The following is a 27,427-nucleotide window of genomic DNA, read 5'->3' as shown; positions in this document are numbered from 1 at the left end:
GCAGTTTGAAAGCGGGCGACCACGAGTTGATTAATGGGTACCACTTCAGTAGGCAACTTCACAGGGACACAAAAGGAGCCCCCAACTGAGTGCAATGTTGATGTCACTGGCAAATCCTCTCGCCACTTCGGTGCTTCCAACAAAGGTCCCTTCCAACATCATCAACATCAACATCATCATCATTGTTATTACTATTATACCGTAAAATCAAGAGTTAGCTGAGGATCCTGAATAGTTGACGGCTGGTTTGAAAGCTCTCATACTGACAATTGTTGGGCATAGCTGACAGCAGGTTATTATTATTTTTTTCTAGCAAGAGGCTGGACTCTAATGGCAGAGCATACCGTTACTGCATTCGCTGATGAAATGGCTTTGTAAGTCAGCCACCTCATTTTCAGGTGAATTGGTCATTGCTGCAGAATTTAGCAGCTGCCATCTGGGGCACCCCCTAAAGATCCACCTTCTTTGCAGAATGCTGATTCTTCTCAATTATAATGGCTTGAGCCTTTGTCACTAATAGTTTAGATTTCAAAACACATGTGGCTTTAGTCATTTATGAGTGGCAACACCACAGAACAGATACAGGCAATTTAATCTCTACAGGTAGTCCCTGCTTAAGTCCCCATCATTTGGACCAGCAACTTGGTCACTAAGTGGAAAGCCATGCGATTTCAGTGGGCTGATGCCCTCACTTCCATCATTAATCAAAGTGCTGTAGTCGCTAAGCAGAACATTACGATTACAATTTTACTTCAGCCGTCTTTATTAACTCTGTCACGGACCAGCTAGAGCAGTGGTTCTCAGCCTTTCTAATGCCGTGACCCCATAATACAGTTCCCCATGTTGTGGTGACCCCCAAGTGGGTGTGGCTACCAATAAGAGGGAGTAGGACAGCTAGGGAAAAGGGAAAAAAATGGTGGACAGCATGGTTTGGCGACCCCCATGAAATGGTCGTTTGACCCCAAATGGGGTCCCGACCCACAGGTTGAGAACCACTGAGCTAGAGGGTGTGCGAATGGCAATTATGGAGACTGGAGGCTAAAACATATAAGGAACGGTTGCTGGAATTGGGTATGTTTAGTTTAATGAAGAGAAGGACAAGGGGGGACATGATAGCAGCGTTCCAATATCTCAGGGGCTGCCACAAAGAAGAGGGAGTCAAGCTATTCTCCAAAGCGCCTGAAGGCAGGACAAGAAGAAATAGATGGAAACTAACCAAAGAGAGAAGCAACCTAGAACTGAGGAGAAATTTCCTGACAGTGAGAACAATTAATCGGTGGAACAACTTGTCTCCAGAAGCGGTGAATGCTCCAACACTGGAAGTTTTTAAGAAGAGACTGGACAGCCATTTATCTGAAATGGTATAGGGTTTCTTGCCTGAGCAGGAGGTTGGACTAGATGACCTCCAAGACCCCTTCCAACTTTATTATTATTATTATTACTGTATTTTTCTGTGTATAAGACACTATTTTTTCCTACAAACACCCTGTTAAAAAATCAGATGCGTCTTATACAAGTGCAGCATCATATACATGGAAAAATAATGGTAATCTTCGCAGCCCAGGGCATACCGGTGTGGGTTGCCATGCCGCCTTTGGCAGGTGTCAAGCCCCTGTGGGGTTACCACTAACAGGAGGGGGGTGGGGGCAAGATCCTTGGCCAGCCGAATTGCATGCCAGAGCGTCTTATACAACAATGCGTCTTACAGACGGAAAAATACGGTATTATTAATGTAAACTGCGGGACACTGTAATGGCCGTAAATATGAGAATTGGTTGCAATTTTCTTTTTCATTCTTACAACTACCGGTATGAAAGGTCACTAACCGAAGCAATTGGTAAGCAAAGACTACATATGCTATACTTAGGAGCGTGCACTAAACAATAATTCTTGCTGCTATTACAGATAGTCCTCGACTTACGACCCCAATTGGGACCCACACTTCTGTTGCTAAGCAAGGAGGTTGTTAAGTGAGGCGCGCTCAATTTTATGACTTTTTTTGTCACAGTTACACGAATCACCCCAGCTGCTAAGTGAATCACATGGATGTTAAGCAAATCTGACTTTGTTTGTTGGCCATAAAATGGAGATCATGTGACCCCAGGATGCTGCAACTGTCATACATACAAGCTGGTTGCCAAGTGCCCCAAATTTGATCATGTGACTATGGGGATGCTGTAATGGTCATAAGTGCAAGGTCCGGATGTGAGTCACTTTTTATAGTGCCCCTGTAACTTGTAATGGTTGCTAAAGAAAAGGTTGCAAGTCGAGGACTGCTTGAATTAGTATTACCCAGTACATACTCACTGCAGAAGTTGGTGATTCCCGCTACCCTGTATTCCTGTAAGCGTTTGATTTCAGTTCGCAGCTCAAGCTCCACTGTGTTCCCATTAGAATAATGGAAAATGAAAACAAAACAAAAAAAAGCAATAAAGAACATGTTATGTTGTGGCTCTCTTGTTTTTTTAAATCATTATTTGCATTTAAAAGATTCTTTACATATAATGTATAAAACAAACATTGAAAAAACTCCACTCCAAAGCAGAAAATGCAGAAGCTAGTGAAAAGTTAATTTGATTTTAAAAAATAATAAAAAAAATCTGGCTCTTTCCTTAAGGACTTTAATAATTTTACTATTGCTTGGATGAGAGTTTGACTCTGGAGTGGGCTGGGTTAAGAGAGAATGAAGGGAGATTCTGTGGCCAAATGAGGGATTAGAACTCGTGTCTCATCACCTTCACCAATGGACCACGCTGATTCTCGAGTTTATCATTTATTTTGTCTTTATTTACTAAATTTCTACATTGCCCATTTCCCCTACAAGGTAACTCTAATTTTATTCCATATATTCTCTAACTATTTGTATAATTACAAAATGGTTAAAGATTAAAACAAACCCAAAGGTGCTTTTCCAGGAGGCAACTGAACTATGTTACAAGAAACTTCAGTTGCCTCCTGAAAAAGCATCTTTGGGACAACCATGACCTGGATCAGGGGTAGTCAACCTTGGCTCTTTTATGACTCGTGGACTTCAACTCCCAGAATTCCTGACCAGCACAGCTCAGTATGGAAATCTCTCCATTTCTCCTCAGCACGGCTGGCTCAGGAATTCTGGGAGTTGAAGTCCACGAGTCATAAAAGAGCCAAAGTTGACTACCCCTGACCTGGATGACTGAGAATCTCCATAGATGATTAAAACAAACCATCATTAAAATATCATTAAATATTGTGCTAAAACCATGCCTACAAGTGCCAAGAGACAGATAGGACAGGGATGAGCTTATGATGAGCACCCTGCCTCTGAGATGTGAGAGAAGGACTGGCCCAAAGCCCATCAGGGAGCTTCTGTAGCTGGGGGGGGGGGGAAGAGGGGACTTGAATCTGGGCCTCCCTGTTCCTAGTCCAGCACCTTCCCCAATAGACTAGAATGACACTTGGGTGGAGAGATGCATTGGTCCAAAATCACTAGGGCAGTGATGGCAAACCTTTTAGAGACTGAGTGCCCCAAAACTACCCTGTGCTCCGCCTGCTCACCCAGGTGGCCCAGCAGCGCTATGGTGGCCATACCCTCCACCTGTGCCCTGCAGCAGCATCTGCGCATGACAGAGCATGAGGGCGGAGTCTTGTCCCCGCTACCTGGCTGCCATGTCCTTGGCTGCTCTGCTCTGCGCGGACCGCACCCAGGGGCGACTCTCCTCCAGGGGGGCTGCTGATGAGGAGGGGGCTGTGGGGGGAGGCAGGGCTGGGGCGAAGGCACGCATGCCCACAGAGAGGGCTCTGAGTGCCGCCTCTGGCACGCGTGCCATAGGTTCGCCACCACTGCACTAGGGGGGTTCCACTTCTCCACATACCTATCAGCACCTCTAATCCTGCATCACATAGATTCTCATGCCAAGAGGATGGAACTGGTCCAAAGTTACTAGAGTGGAAGGGAGTTGGAGCTTAAGATGGAATTGAACCTGAGTCTATTTATAGTCCAACACTTTTAACATTACATTACCCTAATTCTCTGGATTTCTTAGAGCACCTTGGCAACTTCAAGACTTGTGGACTTCAACTCCCAGAATTCCACAGTCAGCATGCTGCAGTAGTCCACAGAACTGGAAACTTAGTCCTTAAAACCCAATAAATCGTAGCAACTTTAAAATGTGTGGATTTCAGCTTCCAGAATTAGCTAGAGTCCACAAGTCCTAAAGTGACTTCAATTCTCAGAATTTCCCAGTCCACATGCTGCAGTAGTCCACAGTACTGGAAAGTTAGTCTCTAAAACCCAATATAGCAGCATTTTTCAACCCTAGCAACTTTAAGATGTGCGGACTTCAGCTCCCAGAATTGGAATTCTGGGAGTTGAAGTCCGCACATCTTAAAAGTTGCTAGGGTTGCAAAAACACTGCCTTAAAGTATCAGTTAGCTTCATTTTCCAGTTTAATGAACAGAGAAGTGGCCTTTGTGAAGAATTTTCCAGTCAGTTGTGGGATTGTCTCAACCCTGCAGTGATGGTGGAAATGCAGTAAAGCAACGGAGCCAATGGCATATATCTCATTCAGCTCTTTGTCTCTCATTTGAAGAGAAAACTCAAAGTGAGGGTTGTGAGCTGCTCTGATCATTCCTGTGGATAAAAGCAGTTTGTGTGTGTAAACCACTAACGAAATGAGTAAAACAACTGACAGTGGAAAACAAGGTTCGGCCTTTGTCGAAGGTAAAAACCAGACTCTTGAATAAGACTGGTAAAAATTCTAAAGGGGGTTCTACATTTTTGCAATATTAATATACAGAAATGGTCACGGTTCCCACTCGGTCATTTTCAGACCTGTGATTAAGACGAATTAACAAACTAACCAGTGGTGGGATTCAAATACCTGAACAACCAGTTCTCTTATTGGATGCAGGCCTGGGCCTCCGAGGCCTAGAACGGACTTCAGGAAGTGGTATCCACGCACTTCCGGTGGGCTGTTCTAGGCCTGGGAGGCTTCCTCCAGGCCTCCGAGGCCTAGAACGGACTTCCAGAAGTGGCATCCATGTACTTCTAGTGGGCCGTTCTAGGCCTGGGAGGCCTCCTCCAGGCCTCCAAGGCCTAGACTGGACTTCCAGAAGCAATGTGCATTCACCCGGTTCTCTGAACTCAGCAAAATTTAGCTACCGGTTCTGCCGAACCAGTGCAAACCGGCTGAATCCCACCAGTGGAACTAACCTTGTGCAAAACGTTTCAAATCAATCTGTTTTGAATGTGGAATGGGAATTTTGAGTGAGGGACATTTCACTGGAAAAAGTCACTCTGAGATTTGCATAAGGGGAAAAGATCTCCAAGTTAGTTCATGTATTAAAATGTTAATTGAAGTGGGTAGAGCCTACAAACTTCTTTTTAAAGACGCAAGGATGAGGCTTTTGTATTCACACTCCTTATTAAAGGCGAGAGATCTATGTGTTTAATTTCTTTAATTTAACTGGGTTTATTCCAATACTGCATCAAGCTTTTAAAAACCCATTGCTTTGTTTGGGAAATGGAGCCCTGAAGGGTTCACACATGGTATTTTGTTTCAGGAAAAGAAAAATAAAACTGTTTAACTTCCAAACAACCATTATCTGATAAGATGATTGCTGGTTTTATTTAAGGGGTGTTTAAAAAGGAAGCTGTGTGTTGGGCACAGAAACTAGTATTTTATTTACATACTGATTTTCTCCGTTAAAATCCATCCAAACCAGCTGTACAGTAATATGCATTCTGGTCAATATACTTTATAATTGAAGGGCTTAAGCAGATTCATCAACTAAAAGCAGGTAAAATAAATTAACCCTGGTACTCTTCCCTCCAGGAACCGGGGAGAGATTTTCAATTGTGTTAAACAGGCAGTCCTCAATTTACGACCTCAATTGAGCCCAAAATTTCTCTTGCTAAGTGAGACTTCAGTGAAGTGAATTTTGTCCCATTTTACAACCTTTCTTGCCACAGTTGTTAAGTGAATCACTGCAGGTGTTAAATTGGGAACATGGTTGTTGAGTCTGGTTTTCCCACTGACTTTGCTGGTCAGAAGGTCGCAAATGGAGATCACATGACCCCAGGACACTGCAACTATCACAAATATGAATCAATTGCCAAGCATCTGAACTTTGATCATGTGATCATGGGGATGCTGCAATGGTCGTAAATGTGAAAAATGCTCATAAATCACTGTTTTCAGTGCTGTTGTAAATTCAAACAGCCACTAAGTGAATTGTTGTAATTTGAGGAATGTTGCATTCATTTATTCCTTATCCTTTTTAGTTTGATATTGAGTGTTTTAACATAGTTATTTTATCCCTTTTTTAAAAAAGCTGACTTATTGAAATATTCTATGACAGGTAGAGTTGCTTTGGGGCAAGATGGACGGCAAACAAATTTAATAACTAAACATAAATGGTTTAGCAACAACAATAAAATGAAGACAAAAGCAAATAAAATCTGTCGGTCTGTGCATTACTACCCTTTTTTTCCTGAATAGCTTAGTGAAGCTCCTACCTTACACCCTTCTCCAATAAACAGATCATCCTTCGCTAAACAGGTATTTTTTATCTTTCGTTTTGTGGCGAGAAACGCAACAATTCTATATCAAATCCACCTAGGTGCATTTTACCTTCATGGCTGATCCTTGCACCAGTGAAAAGCTCCTAAATAAATATGAATTAGAAAATCTGAAAGTGTCTTACACGCATGGCTCTCTATGAGTTTATCATGTTCCGTTGGTCCTAATATTCTTGCAAAGCGCCTCATTGTCTCATAGAGATCTTGAACTTTCTTTGGGTATCTCCTTTCCAGAACTGCAAAACAAAGAAGAAAATTGTCTATTGAGTCATATTTTCCCAGCTGTCCTAATAAGCTGAGATCAAGGCATCTGGAGGGGGGGGGTCAAAAAAGTCAAGATGGTGGCCACAACCGTGTGGTTGCGGCAAGGATGCCTGAAGACACTCCTGGTTCAGACTGCAATCCCAGAATTCATAACACATTACCGTGTTTCCCCGAAAATAAGACCCAGCCGGAAATTAAGCCCTAACATGATTTTTCAGGACACTCATAATAATAAGCCCCACCCAAAAATAAGCCCAAAAATAATCAGTCAACCGTATTTCCTAGAATATAAGCCCTAACTGGAAAATAAGCCTTAATGCATCTTTTGGAGCAAAAATTAATATAAGGACCCTGTCTTATTTTCGGGAAAACACGCTACACATAGTGCTAAAATCAGACAGAAGTAACCAACATCGCATTCTCCTTTATAAATAGTCCTCAACTTAGCATCATAAATCGTTAAGTCTAGATGGTCGTAAAATGGGACATCAATGTGACCGACCTGAGGTTATGAACTTTTTTTGCGATAGTTAAGCAAACATAGCAGTAATTAAGTAGAGCCATTCTTTTCAGTTTTTGCTGGAAAGTGGGAGTAAACAGTAGAAACTTCATAAATCACAGATTTTCCACTGTAAAGGAACACTGCACATTTTAAAAATGAATACAGGTAGTCCTCGACTTATAACAGTTCATTTAATGACCGTCCAAAGTTACAACAGCACTGAAAAAAGAGATTTATGATAGTTTTTCACACGACCACTACAGCAAGTGATCAAAATTCTTGGCAACTGATTCATATTTATGACGGTGTCCTGGGGTCATGTGATCAACTTTTGCTACATTCTATAGAATAGAATAGAATAGAATAGAATAGAATAGAATAGAATAGAATAGAATAGAATAGAATAGAATAGAAACTGGAAGAGACCTTGGAGGTCTTCTAGTCCAGGCCCTTGCTCAAGCAGGAGAACCTATACTGTCCCAGACAGGTGAATGTCTTGTCTCTTCTTAAAAATCTCCAGTGATGGAGCGCCCACAATTTCTGGTGGCAAGCTGTTCCACTGATTGATTATCCTTACTGTCAGGAAGTTTCTCCTTAATTTCAGTTGCTTCTCTCTTTGATCAGTTTGCAACCATTGTTTCTGTAAGGACCCACCCCACTTTGCATCTTAAGAAGACAGAACTCTTGGAATAATTCTTCCAACAGGAATCCTTTATTAAGAAGAAGTGGTTGCAGGCGTGCTAGACAGGACTTGGGGTCCAAGCTCTCCCATTCAAGGTTTTAAGGGGTTCCCCAGTAGTCCCACCCAATCACCCCCCCTTCCAGTGATAGTTTCAGGCATCACAAATCCACCCCTTTATTCCTTTCTTCTGGATGGAGACTTCAGATAAACTACATGAAAGGTAAATAGCCCCCTTTGTTATGGTAAGGTTCTTTGGTGCTAACTACATTCAAACTCTTTGAGGTTGCAATAAACACATTCAGTTCCTTAGAAGTATACTGAAGGAAGTGAGGGCCATAAAGCCCCTTTGTTCTCCCCCTTCTCTCCCTCTTATGGCAGAATCCAGAGAAGGCAGAATTGGGATTTTCTATGTTTGATAATTAAAGATGAAATATAATTGGATTCTGACAGTTTCTCGTCCTGCCTTCTGATGTTCTAGTGAACAAAGTGTCCCCCTCTTCCTTGTGGCAGCCCCTTAGATTCTGGAATACTGCTATCATGTCTCCCCTATTTCTTCTTTTCTTTAGATTAGCCAAACCCAAGTCCCGTAGCAAATGGGGAAGCCAGATTTGCTTAATAACTGTGTTACTTACCTTAACAACTGTAGTGATTCACGTTTAATAGCTGTGGCGAGAAAGATAGTAACACTTAACAACTATCTAGCTTAGCAACAGAAATTTTGGGCTCAGTTATAAGTCAAGGACTATCTGTATTTCATATTTTAAAATCAGGTACGGCTTTTCTTGGCACTCCCAGTGATTTCTCACCCAAGTCTGCTTCAATAACACAAAAGATCTAGATAAGCAGATGTTTTCTTGTCCCGGAAGCCTCCAATTTGCCTTTCATTTACCTCAGATATAATTACATAAAGCGCAAGCTGTAGTTAAAGGGGGAATGCAGTGGTGCTGTTTTTTTTAGAGAGATAGCATGAAATTAAGACTTAAAGTACTTACTCTGGAACTTTCTGAGATTGATTAGGCCATGGTCTTTTATGACTCTGTAAGTTAAAAGATACTTATTAGTAGTATTTCCAATCACGAACAAGCAACAGCAGCAAATAACACCAACAATAATAATACCCTCCAAGGAAATGGCATCATATTTCCCTTCATGATCTCCCCAAAAAGGCTGGACAAACACTTGATAGGATTTGTTGCAACAGGCAGAAAAATTTCCTTCTAGGCAGGGTGGACTACTCAGTTAGCAGAGTGATAGGCTGGGAACATGAGGTTGCTTACTGGAGGGAAAATTTTACTTTTAAAATCTTAGCCAGGTGTTTATGTGTGTGTGTTTAAAAAATGCTGAGGGACCCACTCTGTTGTTTGAGGTTTCTAGCTGCAAGGACTTGTTCAAAGTAGGGGCCCCATTTTTAATAGGCTAACCACTAACAACTTCATTTAATTTTTAACAAATTCCCAAGCTAGAAGTTACCTTTTCAAATCCCTAAAGAGAACATTGCCAGCAGCACCAAATGACAGTCTTGTATTGACATGGTGTTAGCTGTTTGCATGCAGGAGATAAAATCTGCAAGTAAATTACCTCCAAACAGATTCCCATCACTTTAGGTCTAAAAGCTGCCTTAACACTGTCTCAAATTTGCATAAAATCACACTAAAACAAGTTTCCAGGTGGCTGGGGAAAATGCCTGGCATGAAGCAATGAGCAAAGAAGACGGGGGACTTGTGTTTTCCATTTTATCAAGTTGACTACATTTACTTCCAGCTTCTATTCTTCATTTTGGTGCTAATTCTATAGATAGTAGACTTAATTGCAAGAATCTACCTCGGAGACGGGGAATGATAGCTCATTTATGACCTGTGGACTTCAACTCCCAGATTCCTTGAGCCAGTATGGCTCAGGAATTCTGGGAGTTGAAGTCCACAAGTCATAAAAGGGCCATTGTTCCCCACCCTGATCTACAGCAGTGTTTTTCAACCTTGACCAACTGAAGATTGGTGGACTTCAACTCTCAGAATTCCCCAGCCAGCCAACCTGGCTAGGGAATTCTGGGAGCTGAACTCCAGCCAACTCCAAGTGGCCAAGGTTGAGAAACACTGATCTACAGCAGTATTTTTCAAGCTCAGCAACTTTAAGCATCTAGTTCCAAAGGTGCTTTTTTCATGAGCCAATTGGACTTTCTTGTTTTTCTTTGAAGATGTTTCCGCTTCTCATCCATGATGGCTCTGACTGGATGGTGGGGAATGGAAGGATTTATATTCCTTGCAGACAGCTGGTCATTTGCCTTCTTTAATAGAGTTGATGATGCTACCTGGAGGCGTATCTGTGTCATCAGGGTCACCTGAGTGGTGCAAATGGGTGTGGAGCCTTCTGGGAATTGCTGAAAGGACTGTGTTGAGAGAGGGCTGTTTAGTTTTGACATAGATGACCTCTTTGACCCCTCTTTCAAAGCAGCGGTCCTCTCTGATCAAAATATGGACTTTGCTGTCTGCAAGGAGTATAAATCCTTCCGTTCCTGACTATCCAGTCAGAACTGAAGAAGCTTCTTGAATGAGAAGCGAAACATCTTCAAAGAAAAACAAGGAAGTCCAGTTGCCTTCTGAAAAAAAGCACATTTGGGACAAGACATAGACATTTAAGCTTCAAGTTCCCCATGCTGGCTGGGGAATTCTGGAAACTGGTCATATCACTTTTTTCAGTGTCGTTGTAGCAAAAGCAATAGCACTTAAGACTTATATTCTGCCCCACAGCCCTCTCTAAGCAGTTTACAGAGTCAGCCTATTGCCTCCCAACAATCTGGGTCCTCATTTTACCGACCTCGGAAGGATGGGAGGCTGAGTCAACTTTGAGACAGTCAGGATTGAACTCCTGGCAGTGGGCAGAGTCAGCCTGCAATGCTGCGTTCTAATCACTGTGCCACCAGGGCTCTTAACTTTTTACTTGTATTTGTAACTTTGAACGGTCACTAAACGAATTGTGGTAAGTCAAGGACTACCTGTAAACAGATTTAAGAGTACCTTTCTTTTACAAAAGAGATTAACTACCAGCACAAAAAAAGTGGAAGCAAACAGAAAAGAGGTTTACCATTCCTATGTTTGTAAGGGTGTCTGACTGTCTCACTTGGAAGTAGGGCAGTCAGTGGAATTCTTGTGTTGCAACCTTAGCCTTAACCTTCCTTCTAATTAATATGGTTCATCAGAGCTCTTTAATTCTTGTTCTTCAGATTGATTGCTTCCAGTTTAGGAGGCAAGGAATCTGACGATATCCTCAAAGTTTCTAGGAGGGAGCATCCGCTTTCTACTAGGTAAATGTCTATAGAGGTTCTTAGTCATCCAGGTCACAGATGTCCCAAAGGTGCTTTTTCAAAAGGCAACCGGACTTCCTTGTTTTTTTCCCCCTTGGAGACGGAAAGGAAAAGAAAAAAAACAAGGAAGTCCGGTTGCCTTTTGAAAAAGCACCTTTGGGATTTCTACTACATCAGTGATGGCGAACCTTTTAGAGACCGAGTGCCCAAACTGCAACCCAAAACCCACTTATTTATCGCCGGGTGCCAGGTGGGCGTGGCCCACTGGGTGGGTGCGGCTATGGTGGTCATGCCAGACTGGGTGGGTGTGGCCAAGGTGGGCGTGGTCACCTCGATGTTGCTCGTGGGGAGGGATGCCTGTGGAGGCCGGGCAGGGTTGGGGGAGATCCAGGGGCTCTCTGGCGGTATGCAGGAGGCTCATCGGTGGGGTGAGGCAAGGCAAGGCGAGGCAGGGCAGGGGTGCCATTGCTGTAGGGCAAGGCAGGGCAGGGGCCGGGGTGGCTGCTGCCTGACACCATCGGCCCCCCGCACACAGAGGCCAGCGAGCACATGGGGGCCAACAGTGTCCGTCAGCATCCACAGCCTGCCAGCCCCTCGACTGCGCACTCTGGGGCTCCGAGCTCACCGCCAGCAGTTCAGAGAAGCATAGATGCAGTGGGTCGTGCCCAGGAAAAGGAGAGCATGCAAGGCCAGGAGGGACGGGATAGGGGGGAGGGAAACCAGCCGTGCTGGGATGTATCTGGCCATGTGGGACCTCAGTGAGTTAGTGGGCAGCTGGTTGAAGAGGGACGGTTGCCATTTCCGGGGCATGGCGCATGTGCCCACAGAGAGGACTCTGAGTGTCGCCTCTGGCACGCGTGGCATAGGTTCGCCACCACTGTACTAGACGAACAATAAGCCACTGTCGTGACAAACGTGGTTTTTGGAGAAGAGGACAAAAAGAGGATTCTGAGGGTCTGATTGGCCATAAAAGTGGAAGGGAAAGCATCTTTGCTTTAATCATATCCAAACTTCCTACTTTTCAAACAACTGTTAAATATCAAAAGAGTATAAACACCTGGCACACAGCTCCCACTCCATCTTTCATGAACCCTCACCAGTACCTCCCATTTGATGCCTACGATATATCTATCACTATCCTTTCCCACCCATCCTTGACTTACCACCATTCGTTTAGTGACTGTCCAAAGTTACAATCCACTGAAAAAAGTGACTTAGGCCTGTTTTTCACACTTACGACCGTTGCAACATGTGATCAAAATTTAGGCACTTGGCAGCTGGTCTGTATTTATGACGGTTGCAGTGTCTGTGGGTTGTGTGATCATCTTTTGCGACCTTCTGACAAGTGAAGTCAAAGGGGAAGCCAGATACTCTTAACAACCAGGTTACTAACTCAACAACTGCAGTGATTCACTTAACAACAGAGGCAAGGAAGGTCGTAAAATGGGGCAAAACTCACTTAACCACTGTCTTGCTTGGCAATGGAAATTTTGGGCTCAATTGTTATCATTAAGTCGACTACCCCTACATGTATCAATGGAGCAATTAACAGAACTGAGCTGGGTTGTGTCACTGTTACCCTTTTGAAATGCTAGTAGAGAACTGCAATTAAGAGCCAAGGAACTTTTTAACAGTGGTGAAAGAATGGGGGGGGAGGGGAATTACCAAAAACTCACTTTTTCCGCCTTTGTCTTTCCTTTAACCGAGAGTGGTAGATATCTACGACTGCAATCTTCAAAGCTGTGAAAAGTTCAAGAGGGGGGGAGGGAGAAAAGAGAGACGAAAAGAATAAAAATCCTTCATGCGGGCAATGGAATACAACACTGAGCTTCCACATCATCACAGCAGTTGCCTGTTTTCTTTACTGTTTTTAAAAGAACACAACAAGGTGATCCAAATCCTGCTTGGAAAAGAATCTCTTCCAAAGCACGGTCATCTGAGACTCCATGCCTACGTATGTTCAAATGGGTCCTTGGTTCTCTCTGAGCCGAGCTGTTTTAATAATAGTAATAGTAATAATAAATATTATTATTATTATTATTATTAGTTGGAAGGGACCTTGGAGGTCATCTAGTCCAATCCCCTGCTCAGGCAGAAAACCCAATACCATTTCAGACAAATGGCTGTCCAGTCTCTTCTTAAAAACTTCCAGTGTTGGAGCATTCACAACTTCTGGAGGCAGGTTGTTCCACTGGTTAATTGTTCTCACTGTCAGGAAGTTTCTCCTTAGTTCTAGGTCAGTGATAGCAAACCTATGGCACGGGTGCCAGAGGCGGCACTCAGAGCCCTCTCTGTAGGCACGCGCGCCGTCGCCCCAGTCCTAGACCTTCAGCTGGGTTTTATAAAACCTTTTCGCTTTAGGCCTCTGCTGCCATGTGCAAAAAAAAGAGAGGTTCAATCAGTCAATTTCAACTTCTTGCAGGGAAAAAAAGATCTTGCAAACTTGCGATTGAACTTTTTAGTCCCACCCAGTCTGCCGTTACCACTGCAGCCACACTCACCCAATGGGCCACACCCTTCCAACTAGCCACACCCAGCCAATGGGCCACACCCACCCGGCACCTGACAATGCATAAGTGGGTTTTGGGTTGCAGTTTGGGCACTCGGTCTCTAAAAAGTTCGCCATCACTGTTCTAGGTTGCTTCTCTCCTTGATTAGTTTCCACCCATTGCTTCTTGTCCTGCCTTCAGGTGCTTTGTAGAATAGCTTGACTCCCTCTTCTTTGTGGCAGCCCCTGAGATATTGGAATACTGCTATCATGTCCCCCCTCATCCTTCTCTTTGTTAAACTAGACATACCCAATTCCAGCCACCGTTCCTTATATGTTTTAGCCTCCAGTCCCCTAATCATCTTTGTTGCTCTTCTCTGTACCCTTTCTAGAGTCTCAATATCTTTTTTACATTGTGGTGATCAAAACCGGATGCAGTATTCCAAGTGTGGCCTTACCAAGGTACTGTAAAGTGGTATTAACTCTTCACATGATCTTGATTTTTGATTTTCTTGCAGACGTTCCATTACCCAGCTAGGTATTGCCCTTAGTACTGATGATGTTATCTAGGTGGGTAACAAAATGTCTGCAAGAAAACAACCAAGCTCAGAAAGCACCAAGGACACCACAGTTCAACCCCGAGCTATAAATATTCTCTTCTATTGATACCATAAATCATTGGGCTGGCAGAGATGACCTATTGCAGATCCCATTGGTCAAAGAACTCCAGCTTTTGGGACCCAGAAGAAGAGCCTTCTCTGCCGCAGCACGGCCCTTTGGAACATCCTGCTCTCCAGGGTAAGATCTGCCTCCAACCACAGATCTGGCTTTGCAAATTGGCCTGGGGACCCAAAGGGGGAATTCGACTTTGGAGGTACCTGCTAGATCAGTGTTTCTCAACCTTGACCATTTTAAGGCATGTGGACTTCAACTCCCAGAATTCCACAGCCAGCATTGCTGGCTGTGGAATTCTGGGAGTTGAAGTCCACATGCCTTAAAATGGTCAAGGTTGAGAAACACTGTGCTAGATTGACAGCAGACTCCACCTCCCACCCCGCTGCTCTCCTCTTTTTTGCTAGTCATATCGACATATTTTCTTTGTTTTCTTTTTCCTTTTTTGTTTGATTGTTCTATTATTTTGCTTTCACTTTCTTTAAATGTCCTTTTTGTTTCTTCGTTGTTGTTTTTTTTAGTGTTATGAGCCACCTAAAGCAGCTGCCTGGCGAGATAAGATGGCAAATAAATGTAATAAATAAATAAATAAACAAATAAACAAATAAATAATAGTGGACGTGGCAGTGCCTGGAGACAGCAGAATAGACGAGAAAGAACTGGAGAAGATAACAAAATACAAAGACCTACAAATAGAAATAGAAAGACTGTGGCAAAGCAAGCAAGGGTGGTACCAATAGTAATAGGCTCCTTGGGTGCAATCCCAAAACAACTGGAGCACCATTTGAACACCATTGGCATTGACAAATTCGCCATTAGTCAATTGCAAAAGGTGGCCTTACTAGGAACTGCTTCCATCCTGCGACGATATCTGTAATACCATCAAGCATCCACATCTGCCTATCCCAGGTCCTGGGTAAGGATTTGATAGGTAGACAAAAATGCCAAATCCAGGCTGACTGTGCGATGATCAATAATAATAATAATAATAATAATAATAATAATAATAATAATAATAATAATACAGGTAGTCCTCAACTTACAACAGTTCATTTAGTGACTGTTCAACGTTACAACGGAACTGGAAAAAATGACTTAGGACTGTTCTTCACACTTACAACTGTTGCAGCATCCCCAGGGTCATGTGATCAAAATTCAGATGCTTGGCCACTGACTCATATTTATGACGGTGGCAGTGTCCTGGGGTCATGTGGTCGCCTTTTTGTGACGTTTTGACAAGGCAAGTCAATGGAAAAGCCAGATTCACTAACAACCATGTTGCCAATTCAGTGGTTTACTTAACAAATATGGCAAGAAAATTTGTAAAATGGGACAAAAGTCACTTAACAAATGTCTCACTTTGCAATAGAAATTTTGGGCTCAATTGTGACCATAAGTCGAGGACTACCTGCACTAACATATGTGCTTATGATTGGGAGCGACTAGTGAAGGATGTTCTTCAGTTGTGACTGCCAGATGCTCATGAACAGCAGAATCCCACAGACCTGCTGACCTTGTTGTTCATTTCAGTGCTCTATAACCAAATTCCACATTAAGTTTTTTTTTATATGCAGCGAGATTTTTCTACATCAAGCTTCTGCTTGCGTGACAGTTGCAAGGGTACAAGGCTGTTTTGTTTTATTAGAAACTGTGATTTTTATGTTCTACGAGTTTTATAATGTAATTATGCTGCGAGCTGCTTTGAGTGTCCCTGCCTTGAAGTATAAATAAATCGAACTGAGAAATAAAACAATCCCCTGTAGCGTAAGGATGTTTCATGCTGTGGAAAACATATGTGAAAATGTCCTAAAATTGCTATTTTTTTTTAAAAAAAAGGTAGCTAAAGTGAAATATGTATTTTCAGATAGTAACTGAGAAAGAAACCCAATTTTTTTTTTTATGATTACTCTGCCCAGAGTCATTTGTTGAGACGGATGGTTGTAGAAATACATCAAATCAACTCATCAAAGATATTTTTAAGGCTGGCTGTTTCTGAGGATTTCAGTATGACTGAATACCAGATAAAAACTCCAGGTGAATCTGTCTGGGCTTGGAACTAAGCACAGTTCAACCTGGTAAATGCTTAACAGAGGGATAGAATCAAGACCAGGTGAAGTGTTAATACCCCTTTACAATGCCTTGGTAAGGGCACATTGGAATACTGCATTCAGTTTTGGTCACCGCGATGTAAAAAAGATGTTGAGACACTAGAAAGAGTACAGAGAAGAGCAACAAAGATGATTAGGGGACTGGAGGCTAAAACATTTGAAGAACGGTTGCTGGAATTGGGTATGTCTAGTTTAATGAAGAGAAGGACGAGGGGGCACATGATAGCAGTGTTCCAATATCTCAGGGGCTGCCCCAAAGAAGAGGGAGTCAAGCTATTTTCCAAAGCGCCTGAAGGCAGGACAAGAAGCAACGGGTGGAAGCTAATCAAGGAGAGAAGCAACCTAGAACTGAGGAGAAACTTCCTGACAGTTAGAACAATTAACCAGTGGAACAACCTGCCTCCAGAAGCAGTGAATGCTCCAACACTGGAAGTTTTTAAGATGAGACTGGACAGCCATTTGTACGAAATGGTAGAGGGTTTCCTGCCTGAGCAGGGGGTTGGACTAGATGACCTCCAAGGTCCTTTCCAACTTTACTACTACTACTACTACTACTACTACTATTAATATTTGGATGGGACATTATTAAGAAACTCTAGAGCTGTAATTAGACTAGCACTGATGATGTTACCTAGTTTGGTAATGAAATGTCTGCAAGAAAACAACCAAGCTCAAAGAGCACCAAGGAACCCCACTATAATTAAGAGTCATTTAAAAAAAAATCCTGGAAATAATTACTTGGCAACTACTGTACTTCTGTTCTGTTGCCAAAAAAGCTGACATGGGCATGCTCAAGAAGTCATTAGGAATAAAAAAAATGATTCCAAGGGATTTTATTCCTTTGGAAGTGGAGAAAAGAGGACAGGTTCAAGATTTCAAACCATGGAAGTAAAACTCACCGTGTAAGAGATCTGAGTCGTCCTCCACAAAATCTATATCTCTTAAATCCCATTCAGCGTAATTGTCAAACTCCTGTAGAAAAAAAAAGATTAAAAAGAGGAAAAATGGCTCCCAGTTAGCTTTGAATAACTTTAATCAAATATAATTCACCGAACTGGAAGGCAGACAAATAACAGAGTGTGGCGAGGTTCAAAAACACGCTTACTCATGCTTTACCAAGGCTGAGTAAAGACTGAACCTGATTTTGTCTGAATATGTATTGCACAACTCTATAAACATTAATTAGACCAGCGGTTCTCAACCTGTGGGTCGGGACCCCATTTGGGGTCGAACGACCATTTCACGGGGGTCGCCAAGCAACGCAGTCTGCCATTTTTTCCCCCCTTTCCTTAGCTGTGCTACTCCCTTTTATTCTATTGACTTTTGAAAACCAATAGAATAGACTCTCTTGAATAGAGTCTAATTCTATTGGCTTTCAAAAGCCAATAGGAATTGTCCAGGCTGTCTCTGCCCTGCTGAGCCCACCAAAAGTCCCCTTCTGCAAACGGTGCTGCACCAGTTGAGTAGTCCTCGACTTACGACCGGTTGAGTAGTCCTCGACTTACGATTGGTTGGGGGTCGCAGCATTAAAAAGGTTGAGAACCACTGAATTAGACCAACTGGATTCACAAAACGCATTCAAGTAACATTTGGCTGGCTAATTGGTGGTTAAGAGCACTGTGTGCACTTATTTATTGATTTATTTATTCAATTTCTATGGCTGCCCAGCTCAACCAAGTAATTCTGGGCAGCTTACAAATCTAAAAGTTTAAAGCAATTAAAACAATTTAAAAGACATTAAACCAAAAAACATTCATAAAATAAATACGGATAAATATAAAGAGCACCCTTGATGGTTAATCCGCTAATAGTGAAGCCAAGTAACGGGGCTCTTCATACATTCTGAGCCCCAGGTGTGAGTACATAGCTAAGTTTTTAAAGTTTTGCAAAAGGCCAATAGGGTGGTGGTAGGGAGGGAAGTGTCACTCTGATCTCTGCAGAAAAGATATTCCATAAAAAAGCCTTTTTTCTAATTCCCACCAGTCAGCACTCTTTGGCAGAAGGGATCTGCAGCATGCCCAGTCCGTTGGATCTGATAAAACAGGTAGAAACTCCTGGAGAAAGGCAGTAGTAGTAGTCCTTGACTTATGACAATTGAGCCCAAAATTTCTGTTGCTAAGTGAGACAGTTCTTAAATGAATTTTGCCCCAATTTATGACTTTCCTTGCCACTAGCTGTTGAGTGAGTCACTGCAGTTGTTAATAACATGGTTATTAAGTGAATCTGATTTCTCCGTTGACTTTGCTTGTCAGAAGGTCAGAAAATATGATCACATGACCCTGGGAAACGGCAACTATCATAAATATGAATCAGTTGTCAAGCATCTGAATTTTGATCATATAGCAACAAAAACAACAGCTCAATAGTAGTAACTGTGAGAGGGACCTCGGAGTCCTAGTGGATAATCACTTAAATGAGACAGCAACGTGCTGCAGCTGCCAAAAAGGCCAACACAGTGCTAGACTGCATTAACAGAGGGATAGAATCAAGATCACGTGAAGTGTTAATACCACTTTACAAGGCCTTGGTAAGGCCACACTTGGAATACGGCATCCAGTTTTGGTCACCACGATGTAAAAAAGATGTTGAGACTCTAGAAGGAGTACAGAGAAGAGCAACAACAATGATTAGGGGACTGGAGGCTAAAGCATATAAGGAAAGGCTGCTGGAATTGAGTATGTCTAGTTTAATGAAGAGAAGGACGAGGTGGGACATGTTAGCAGTGTTCCAATATCTCAGGGGCTGCCCCAAAGAAGAGGGTGTCAAGCTATTCTCCAAAGCACCTGAAGGCAGGACAAGAAGCAATGGATGGAAACTAATCAAGGAGAGGAGCAACCTAGAACTAAGGAGAAACTTCCTGATAGTTAGAACAATTAACCAGTGGAACAACCTGCCTCCAGAAGCAGTGAATGCTCCAACACTGGAAGTTTTTAAGAAGAGACTGGACAGCCATTTGTCTGAAATGGTATAGGGTTTCCTGCCTGAGCAGGGGGTTGGACTAGATTACCTCCAAGATCCCTTCCAACTTTATTATTATTGTTATTATTATTATTATTATTATTATCTTTTATTCATTAAACACGAACCTCAGTCAACTGAACATTCAAATTGGCTAGCGCTGATGGTTGACACGGGTTGCTACTAGCATCCTAGGTGTCAACCAGATATCTCCTTAAAATATAAGTTGTTCCGAGTAGCACAGTTTTTTGTAACATTGCTGGAGTTATTGCAGGAAGCTGCAGTTTCTTGATGTGTTTTGCAAAGTTTTTGGATATAGTTCCCAGTGCCCCGATGACAATGGGTACCACTGTTACACGTTTCATCCCTAATCGCACAGTTTTGATGGGCAAGTCATGATATTTTGTAATTTTTTCAAGTTCTTTTTCTTCAAATAATAATTATAATAATAATTATTATTATGAGACAGTTTGTTTTAGTCCGTCCTTAGCCATGAAAACTGGTTGGGTGACTCTGGGCCAATCACCAGAAGATGGTGAGTTCTTGCTTGTCAAAAGGTCGCAAAAGGGGATCAGGTGACCCCAGGACACTGCAACTGTCATAAATGTGAGTCATTTGCCAAGCACCCATATGTACATCACGAGACCCTGAGGATGCTGCAATAGTCATAAGTGTGAAAAATGGTGATAAGTCACTTTTTTCAGCGCCATTGTTAACTTCAAACGATCACTGAGCAAACTATTGTAAGTCGAGGACAACCTGTATTTAAATCTTTTTCAATGAATAAGAGAAAATCAACAATTTACGGTCCCTTCTATGCAGTACCGGTAGTTCTCAACTTACAACCATTTATTTAGTGACTGTTCAAAGTTACAATGGAACTGAAAAAGTGACGGATCAGTTTTCACACTTATGACCCTTACAGCAGCCCCATGGACATGTGACCAAAATCCAGTTACTTAGCAACTGGTATGTATGAAGGTTGCCCAATCCCACCTAGTCGTTAAGTGAATCATATCATTAAGCAAATCTGGCTTCCCCAATTGACTTTGTTCGTTGGAAGCTGGCTGGAAAAGTCACAAATCGCAATCACATGATCACAACATACCGCAACTGTTGTAAATGTAAGCTGGTTGCCAAGCACTCAGATTGTGATCGCATGACCATGGAAGTGGTGCGATGGTTGTAACTTTTGAGGAGAGGTCATAATTTTTTTTCTGAGGCTGTTGTAACCTCCAACTGTTGTTAAATCAATGGTTATAAGTTGAGGGCTATCTCTGTTCAGCTTTTTGCTACTGTGATGCCCTGAAATGATAAATTAATTTATATGGATTTGCCTCTCCTCATTAGGCTAACATTTAATTGTGCTTAAATTGGAGAAGCAATAAGTACATTATTTACTTTTAATATCCTAATTACAAAAAGGGAAAGTCCTACTTTCTCGTAGTAAAAGATTAAAGACCAATTTGGAGCCCATTTATTTTTTCTACTACTTTTATTACATTCCCCTGCTCTTATAACAGTGGTTCTCAACGTTTTTAATGCCGCGACCCCCCAACCGGTCATAAATCGAGGACTACTCAACCGGTCGTAAGTCGAGGACTACTCAGCTGGTGCAGCACCGTTTGCAGAATGGGACTTTTGGCGGGCTCAGCAGGGCAGAGACAGCCTGGACAATTCCTATTGGCTTTTGAAAGCCAATAGAATTAGACTCTATTCAAGAGAATCTATTCTATTGGCTTTCAAAAGCCAATAGAATAAAAGGGAGTAGCACAGCTAAGGAAAAGGGGGGAAAAAAATGGCGGACTGCGTTGTTTGGCGACCCCCGGGAAATGGTCGTTCGACCCCAAATGGGGTCCCGACCCACAGATTGAGAACCACTGTCTTATAATGTTTATTTATTTGGAAATGTAGAGCCCAACTTTCTGTTTCAGGAGCCCTCAGGACAGATTACACTAGCACAATTAAAACAGTCCAATAATCCCAAATATTAAAAAATGCACCCACAAAATCCTACAGATCTCTAGGAAAGGGAGGTGAAAATTAAAATAATCCAAAATGAAATTTTAATTTTGGGAACTAAGAGCCAAAAAGGCCTTGCCCCACCACTAACTTAAATCGGAAGAAACATGGTCAAAGACCTCATAAGGAACATAGTGATACTGTAAATCAGTGTTTCCCAAACTTGACAATTTTAAGGCATGAGGACTTCAACTCCCAAAATTCCACAGCCAGCAACGCTGGCTGTGGAATTCTGGGAGTTGAAGTCCACATGCTTTAAAATTGTCAAGTTTGGGAAACACTGCTGTAAATCATAGTTAACCATTATGTGAAGATATTTATTTCTCCTTCAGCAGGTTAAAAAGAGCTCTCTTCCATGCAAACATGGTTACAACCAAAGGCAAGAGTGTGTACAGATGGTCCTTGGTGTACAGCCATTCATTTAGTGACCATTTCAAGTTGCGGTAGCATTGACAAAAGTGACTTACGACCGTTTTTCACACTTATGACCTTTGCAGCATCTCCATGGTCACGTGATCAAAATTCAGGCGCTTGGCAAGCGACATGTATGTATGACAGTTGCACTGTTCCGGGGTCAAAGGGGGAAGCCCGACTGGCTTAATGACCCCTGATTCACTTAACAACTGCAACAACTGTAGTGATTCGCTTAACTGTGGCCAAAAAAAAAAAAGTTCATAAAATGGGGCAAAACTCTCACTTAACAGCTGCCTTCCTCAGCAATGGTAATTTTTGGCTCAATTGGATCATATAACAACAACAACAATAATAAGTTGGAAGGGACCTTGGAGGTCATCTAGTCCAACCCCCTGCTCAGGCAGGAAACCCTATACCAGTGATGGTGAACCTTTTAGAGACCGAGTACCCAAACTGCAACCCAAAACCCACTTATGTATCGGGTGCCGGGTGGGCGTGGCCCATTGGGTGGGCGTGGCTGCGGTGGTAACGGCAGACTGGGTGGGATTAAAAAGTTCAATCAATCAATTCCAACTTTGCGAGATTTTTTTTTCCGGCAAGAAGTTGAAATTGATTGATTGATTGAACTTTTTTTTTTTTTTTGCACACGGCGGCAGAGGCCTAAAGCGAAAAGGTTTTATAAAACCCAGCTGAAGGCCTAGGACTGGGGCGAGGGTGCGCGTGCCCACAGAGAGGGCTCTGAGTGCCGCCTCTGGCACCCGTGCCATAGGTTCGCCACCACGGCACTAGACCAAACTGGATCTTTCTATTTACACGATTGCCAAGTGTTATACATGGAAATCGTTTTTATTAGAGACCTACAGATTGTCAAAAGAAGAGCATCAAGATAAGGAATCTAATCTGGGCATTTCAGTTGCATGGCTGCTGAGTGTTGCTCACTGCAATGCTTCCTGGTCCATTCAAGTAAGCCTCTGAGATAAAATTGTATCTATTCATAGCTAATCATAAAACAGTTGTTTTATATACACACAGGCAGAAACACAGGCACAGACGTTAAGTTAAAAACAGCTAAAACCGCAGTCAACTCGGAGGCGTTCTTACCTCAATGAAATCGGCCCTCGCTGGCATGTATCCTGCCATATCTCGAGAAAGAAGGGAATCAAAGGTAGGCCGGGGAGGATCTTCAGATGCTTAAAAAAAATAAAAAAATAAAATGCATTGTTAACAATTTCTTAAACTTACTAAGAGCAAGTAAGTTCAGCAACTTTAAGGTGTGTGGACTTCAACTCTCATGCTGGCTGGGGAGTTCGGGGAGTTGAAGTCCACACGTCTTAAAGTGGCCAAGGTTGAGAAGAACTGATATACAGAGGAAAACTAAGGATTTTTTTAACAAGTTAATTGTGTCCTGATATTTTCTATAATTTATTTACCGCTTCAATTTCCATTAGCTGCCCTCCTGCAAGCAATTCAGCTTACCGTTAAAAGCAAACAATATAATCAATTAAACAACAGTAGTAAAAACAGGGAGGGGAAAAACCCAACAATTAGACAAACAAAGCAATCTGTAGCTGGTTCACACAATGTCCCAGTTCAGTGATTGTGCCAAGAAGCAGGTCTTTAAAGGTCTCTGGAGAAAGCAGAGTCAGGCCACGTGGCCTTGGGGAAAAGCTACTCCAAAGAAGGCACATACCTCCTAGTTCCCATAATATGACACTGTTTAATAGACAGGACCCAAAGCATGCCCATAATCTAGCATGGGGGTCCCTAACCCCCGGTCTGTGGACCAGTACCAGTCCATGGCATGCCAGCAACTGGGCCACACAAACAAGCAAAGTCCCATCTGCGAGATGCAGGCAGCACACAAAACCACGCACCCTCCGGGTCGTGGAAAAACCAAACCAGTCCCTGGTGCCCAAAGGATTGGGGGCCTCTGATCTAGCAAATCCTATGGGGTAGGCAGATATCCCTATCTGGAGAGGCAGCCTGGGAAATATCCAGTCCCTTTGTCATGTAGGGCTTTATAGATAGCAACCAGAATCTTCAATGGTATCCAGGAGCCTAGTGGTTACCCGTGAAACTGAATAAAAGAGATGTGACATGGATGTGCTGCAAAGTGTCCATCACTATTTGCACTTGTGGCATTTTGGACCAGCTGTAGCTTCTGAGTGATGTTGAAGGCAGCCCAGTGAACCTTCCTTCTGCAATTCTCCAAATACATTGCACTGAGTTACAGGTAGTCCTTGACTTATGACCAGTTGCTTAGTGACCCCAATGAAGGAAAATATGTAGGCTGGCCATTTGCACACACACACATAGCAGTGCCTGCCTCCCTTTCCAGGCCGCCAAATCAAAAAGGTTGGAGATCTCTGGGTTAGGAAGTTTGGTATTTAATGTAGCAGTGATTCTCAACCTTTTCTTCACTACAAACTTCCTTTAATTATCTTTTGTGGCCATGGACCATGGCCATGGAACCCCAAGACTTAACTCAAGATTTAAATCAACACATTTCTAAAAACCTTTACAGCTCCCCGGAGATGACACTGCGGCCCCCCCAAGGGTGTGCGGGTCTCAGGTTGAGAACCGCTGTGATACAGATTTCTCTCTAATAAATTCATTGCTGCCTTTAAAGCCTAAAAAAGAACAGGAAACCTTTTCATATTTCTTTGTGACTGGCACTTACCATAAAATGGAATGGCTAAGCTGCTGTGCTGTTTCTCCCCTGTCTGCTTCAGATGCAATAACGAGGATGCGAACAGGGGGTTATTGATGAAATGTTTCATGTAATGCTTTTCACACTCTTCTTTCGTCTTTGTGTTCATCTGGTTGGCTACATCTTGCCTGGAAAGGGCCAAGAAACAGGACCAGTCACTTGCCTGGCTCATAAAATCTGTGACTAACTATACAGACGAGCAAAAAATATTGGTTCAGAAAGGAAATGATTTGGAGAACTCCGGAAAGGTTGTTTTTCTTCTGGACCACGCTAGGAGTCCTCCGAGAGGTTGCGCAGGACAGTCTGAACAACAGACAATGTCAACCTCTTACTTCAAGTGGCAATAAAGGCCTTGCTCAAACTGTGGACCGGAGTTCCTAGAATAAGCCCTCTGAAACCCAATAGCATCCATCAGGTGGACCTAGTGCCTGGGGTAGGCAACCTGGGCTCTTTTATGACTCGTGGACTTCAACTCCCAGAATTCCTGAGCCAGCATAGTTCAGCATGGAAGCCTCTCCCTTTCCCCTCAGCATGGCTGGCTCAGGAATTCTGGGAGTTGAAGTCCACGAGTCATAAAAGAGCCCAGGTTGCCTATCCCTGACCTAGTGCCTGGGGTGCTTTGGGTGGATCAATCTAGTCTAATGAAAAGAAGGACTAAGGGTGACATGATGGCAGTCTTCCAATATTTGAGGGGCTGCCACAAAGAAGAGCTAGTCAACCTAGTCAACTGAGCTGTGGTGGTGCAGCGGTTAAAGTGCAGTATTGCAGGCTAACTCTGCCCACTGTCAGGCACGTATTATCATGTTTGGTGGACTTGTGATAAAGTAAAGAATTATTGGAAAAAGATACATACTTGGCTAGAAAAGATGTTGGGAGAACATGTAGATTTTAAACCTGAACTTTTTTTATTAGGTATAGTACCAGAAAAGACTAACAAACAAAGCTTATATTTGATTTTGCATGTCACAACAGCGGCAAGAATTATATTTGTGCAATATTGGAAAAATGAAGGAATACCATCAGATGAAGAAATAATAAAAAAAAATACTAGAATGCGCAGAGATGGACAGATTGACTACGAGACTGAAAGAAAAAGAAGAAACAGAATATTATCAAATTGGGGACTTATTTTATCGATGGCTAGAGCAGTGTTTCTCAACCTTGACAATTTTAAGGCATGTGGACTTCAACTCCCAGAATTCCACAGCCAGCATTCTGGGAGTTGAAGTCCACATGCCTTAAAATTGTCAAAATTGAGAAACACTGGGCTAGAGGAAAGAATAAAGGATTAGGAATTAAGTATGTATTAGCGAATCTAAAGTCAGACAGCACGTTGATTGAAAAATTATCACTGTATGTATGGAAAAAAAATTAGAAAAACTTCTACAAAAAGAAATAATAAAGTGCAGGATTGCAGGCTAACTCTGCCCACTGTCAGCAGTTCGGTCCCGACCAGCTCAAGGTTGACTCAGCCTTCCATCCTTCTGAGGTAGGTAAAATGAGAACCCAGATTGTTGGGGGCAACATACACCAGAAAAGAAGCCCTAGCATTTTTCAGAACACTCATAATGTCCCACCCTCCAAAATAAGCCGGTTAAGATTGGATGCATTTAGTACCGTATTTCCCCGAATATAAGCCCTAACCAGAAAATAAGCCCTAATGGGTCTTTTGAAGCAAAAATTAATATAAGACCTGGTCTTATTTTGGGGGAAACACGAGTAGATGTTGCCTTACCACTGAACTGCCACCCTGACCCCCCATCTTATCATCTCTGCCAGTTACGATTGTAAAGGAGTCCTCAATTTATTACCACAATTGAGCCCAAAATTTATGTTGCTAAGCAAGACAGTTAAGTGAGATTTGCCCCATTTTATGACCTTTCTTGCCACAGTTGTTAAGGGAATCTGGCTTCCCCGATGACTCTGCTTGTCAGAAGGTTGCAAAAGATGATCACGTGACCCTAACACGGTGCAACTGTCATAAATATGAGCCAGTTGCCAAGTGTCCAAGGGTTGATCACGTGACCATGGAGATGCTGCAACGATCGTGTCAAAAATGGTCACAAGTCACTTTTTTCAGTGCCGTTGTAACTTTGAATAGTCACTAAACCAGGGGTAGGCAACCTTCGCTCTTTTATGACTCGTGGACTTCAACTCCCAGAATTCCTGAGCCAGCCATGCGTAGGGGAAAGGGAGAGATTTCCATGCTGAGCCATGCCAACTCAGGAATTCTGGGAGTTGAAGTCCACGAGTCCTAAAAGAGCCAAGGTTGCCTACCCCTGCACTAAACAAATGGTTGTAAGTCAAGGACTACTTGTAATACCCTTGCCTTCTCTCTTTCCCCTGGTCCCATCCTTATGACCATTCTAATTGTACAGAGAGTCCTCGACTTAGCGACCGTTCAAAGTTATGACATACCTGGAAAAAGGGAATTACAACCCAGTTCCAAAATTTTAACAATCAGCTCTCCCCCCCCCCCGCAGTCACATGACTACACTTTGGACACTTGGCAACATAGCTGCATTTACAGCCATTTGCAGATCCTGTGATCACATGACCACATTTTAAGATGGTTCTGATGAAAACCGGAAGTCGCTTTCAGTTTTGGGCAAAACCATGCCCTACCAAACAGGTGTGTTCTGCAAAAAAGGTAACCAACCTGATTTACAACCGTTGTCACCACAACTACTAATTGGCAGCCCCATTGTGGTCATATGTCAAGGACTACCTGTATACCCACTGACACC

General features: G+C 42.8%; 1 protein-coding gene across 4 annotated transcripts in view; it reads right to left on the bottom strand.

The window, feature by feature from the left end:
• Positions 1–27,427, bottom strand: part of TADA2A (transcriptional adaptor 2A) — a 53,986-nt gene that overhangs the window by 15,747 nt on the left and 10,812 nt on the right. For all 4 annotated transcript variants that reach the window (XM_039350420.1, XM_039350422.1, XM_039350421.1 and 1 more), the window contains 7 exons: positions 24,651–24,808; positions 23,072–23,160; positions 17,476–17,548; positions 12,985–13,048; positions 9,000–9,043; positions 6,685–6,795; positions 2,308–2,379 (listed from right to left, as the gene is read on the bottom strand). In XM_039350420.1, coding sequence (XP_039206354.1) covers positions 2,308–2,379; positions 6,685–6,795; positions 9,000–9,043; positions 12,985–13,048; positions 17,476–17,548; positions 23,072–23,160; positions 24,651–24,808 — 611 coding nt within the window. The remainder of the gene's footprint in view (positions 1–2,307; positions 2,380–6,684; positions 6,796–8,999; positions 9,044–12,984; positions 13,049–17,475; positions 17,549–23,071; positions 23,161–24,650; positions 24,809–27,427) is intronic.

The sequence above is a fragment of the Crotalus tigris genome, unplaced genomic scaffold (assembly GCF_016545835.1).
Source record: "Crotalus tigris isolate CLP2741 ecotype Arizona unplaced genomic scaffold, ASM1654583v1 scf7180000018330.590113, whole genome shotgun sequence".
Lineage (NCBI taxonomy): Eukaryota > Metazoa > Chordata > Lepidosauria > Squamata > Viperidae > Crotalus > Crotalus tigris.
This window is presented reverse-complemented; position numbering and strand designations above follow the sequence as displayed.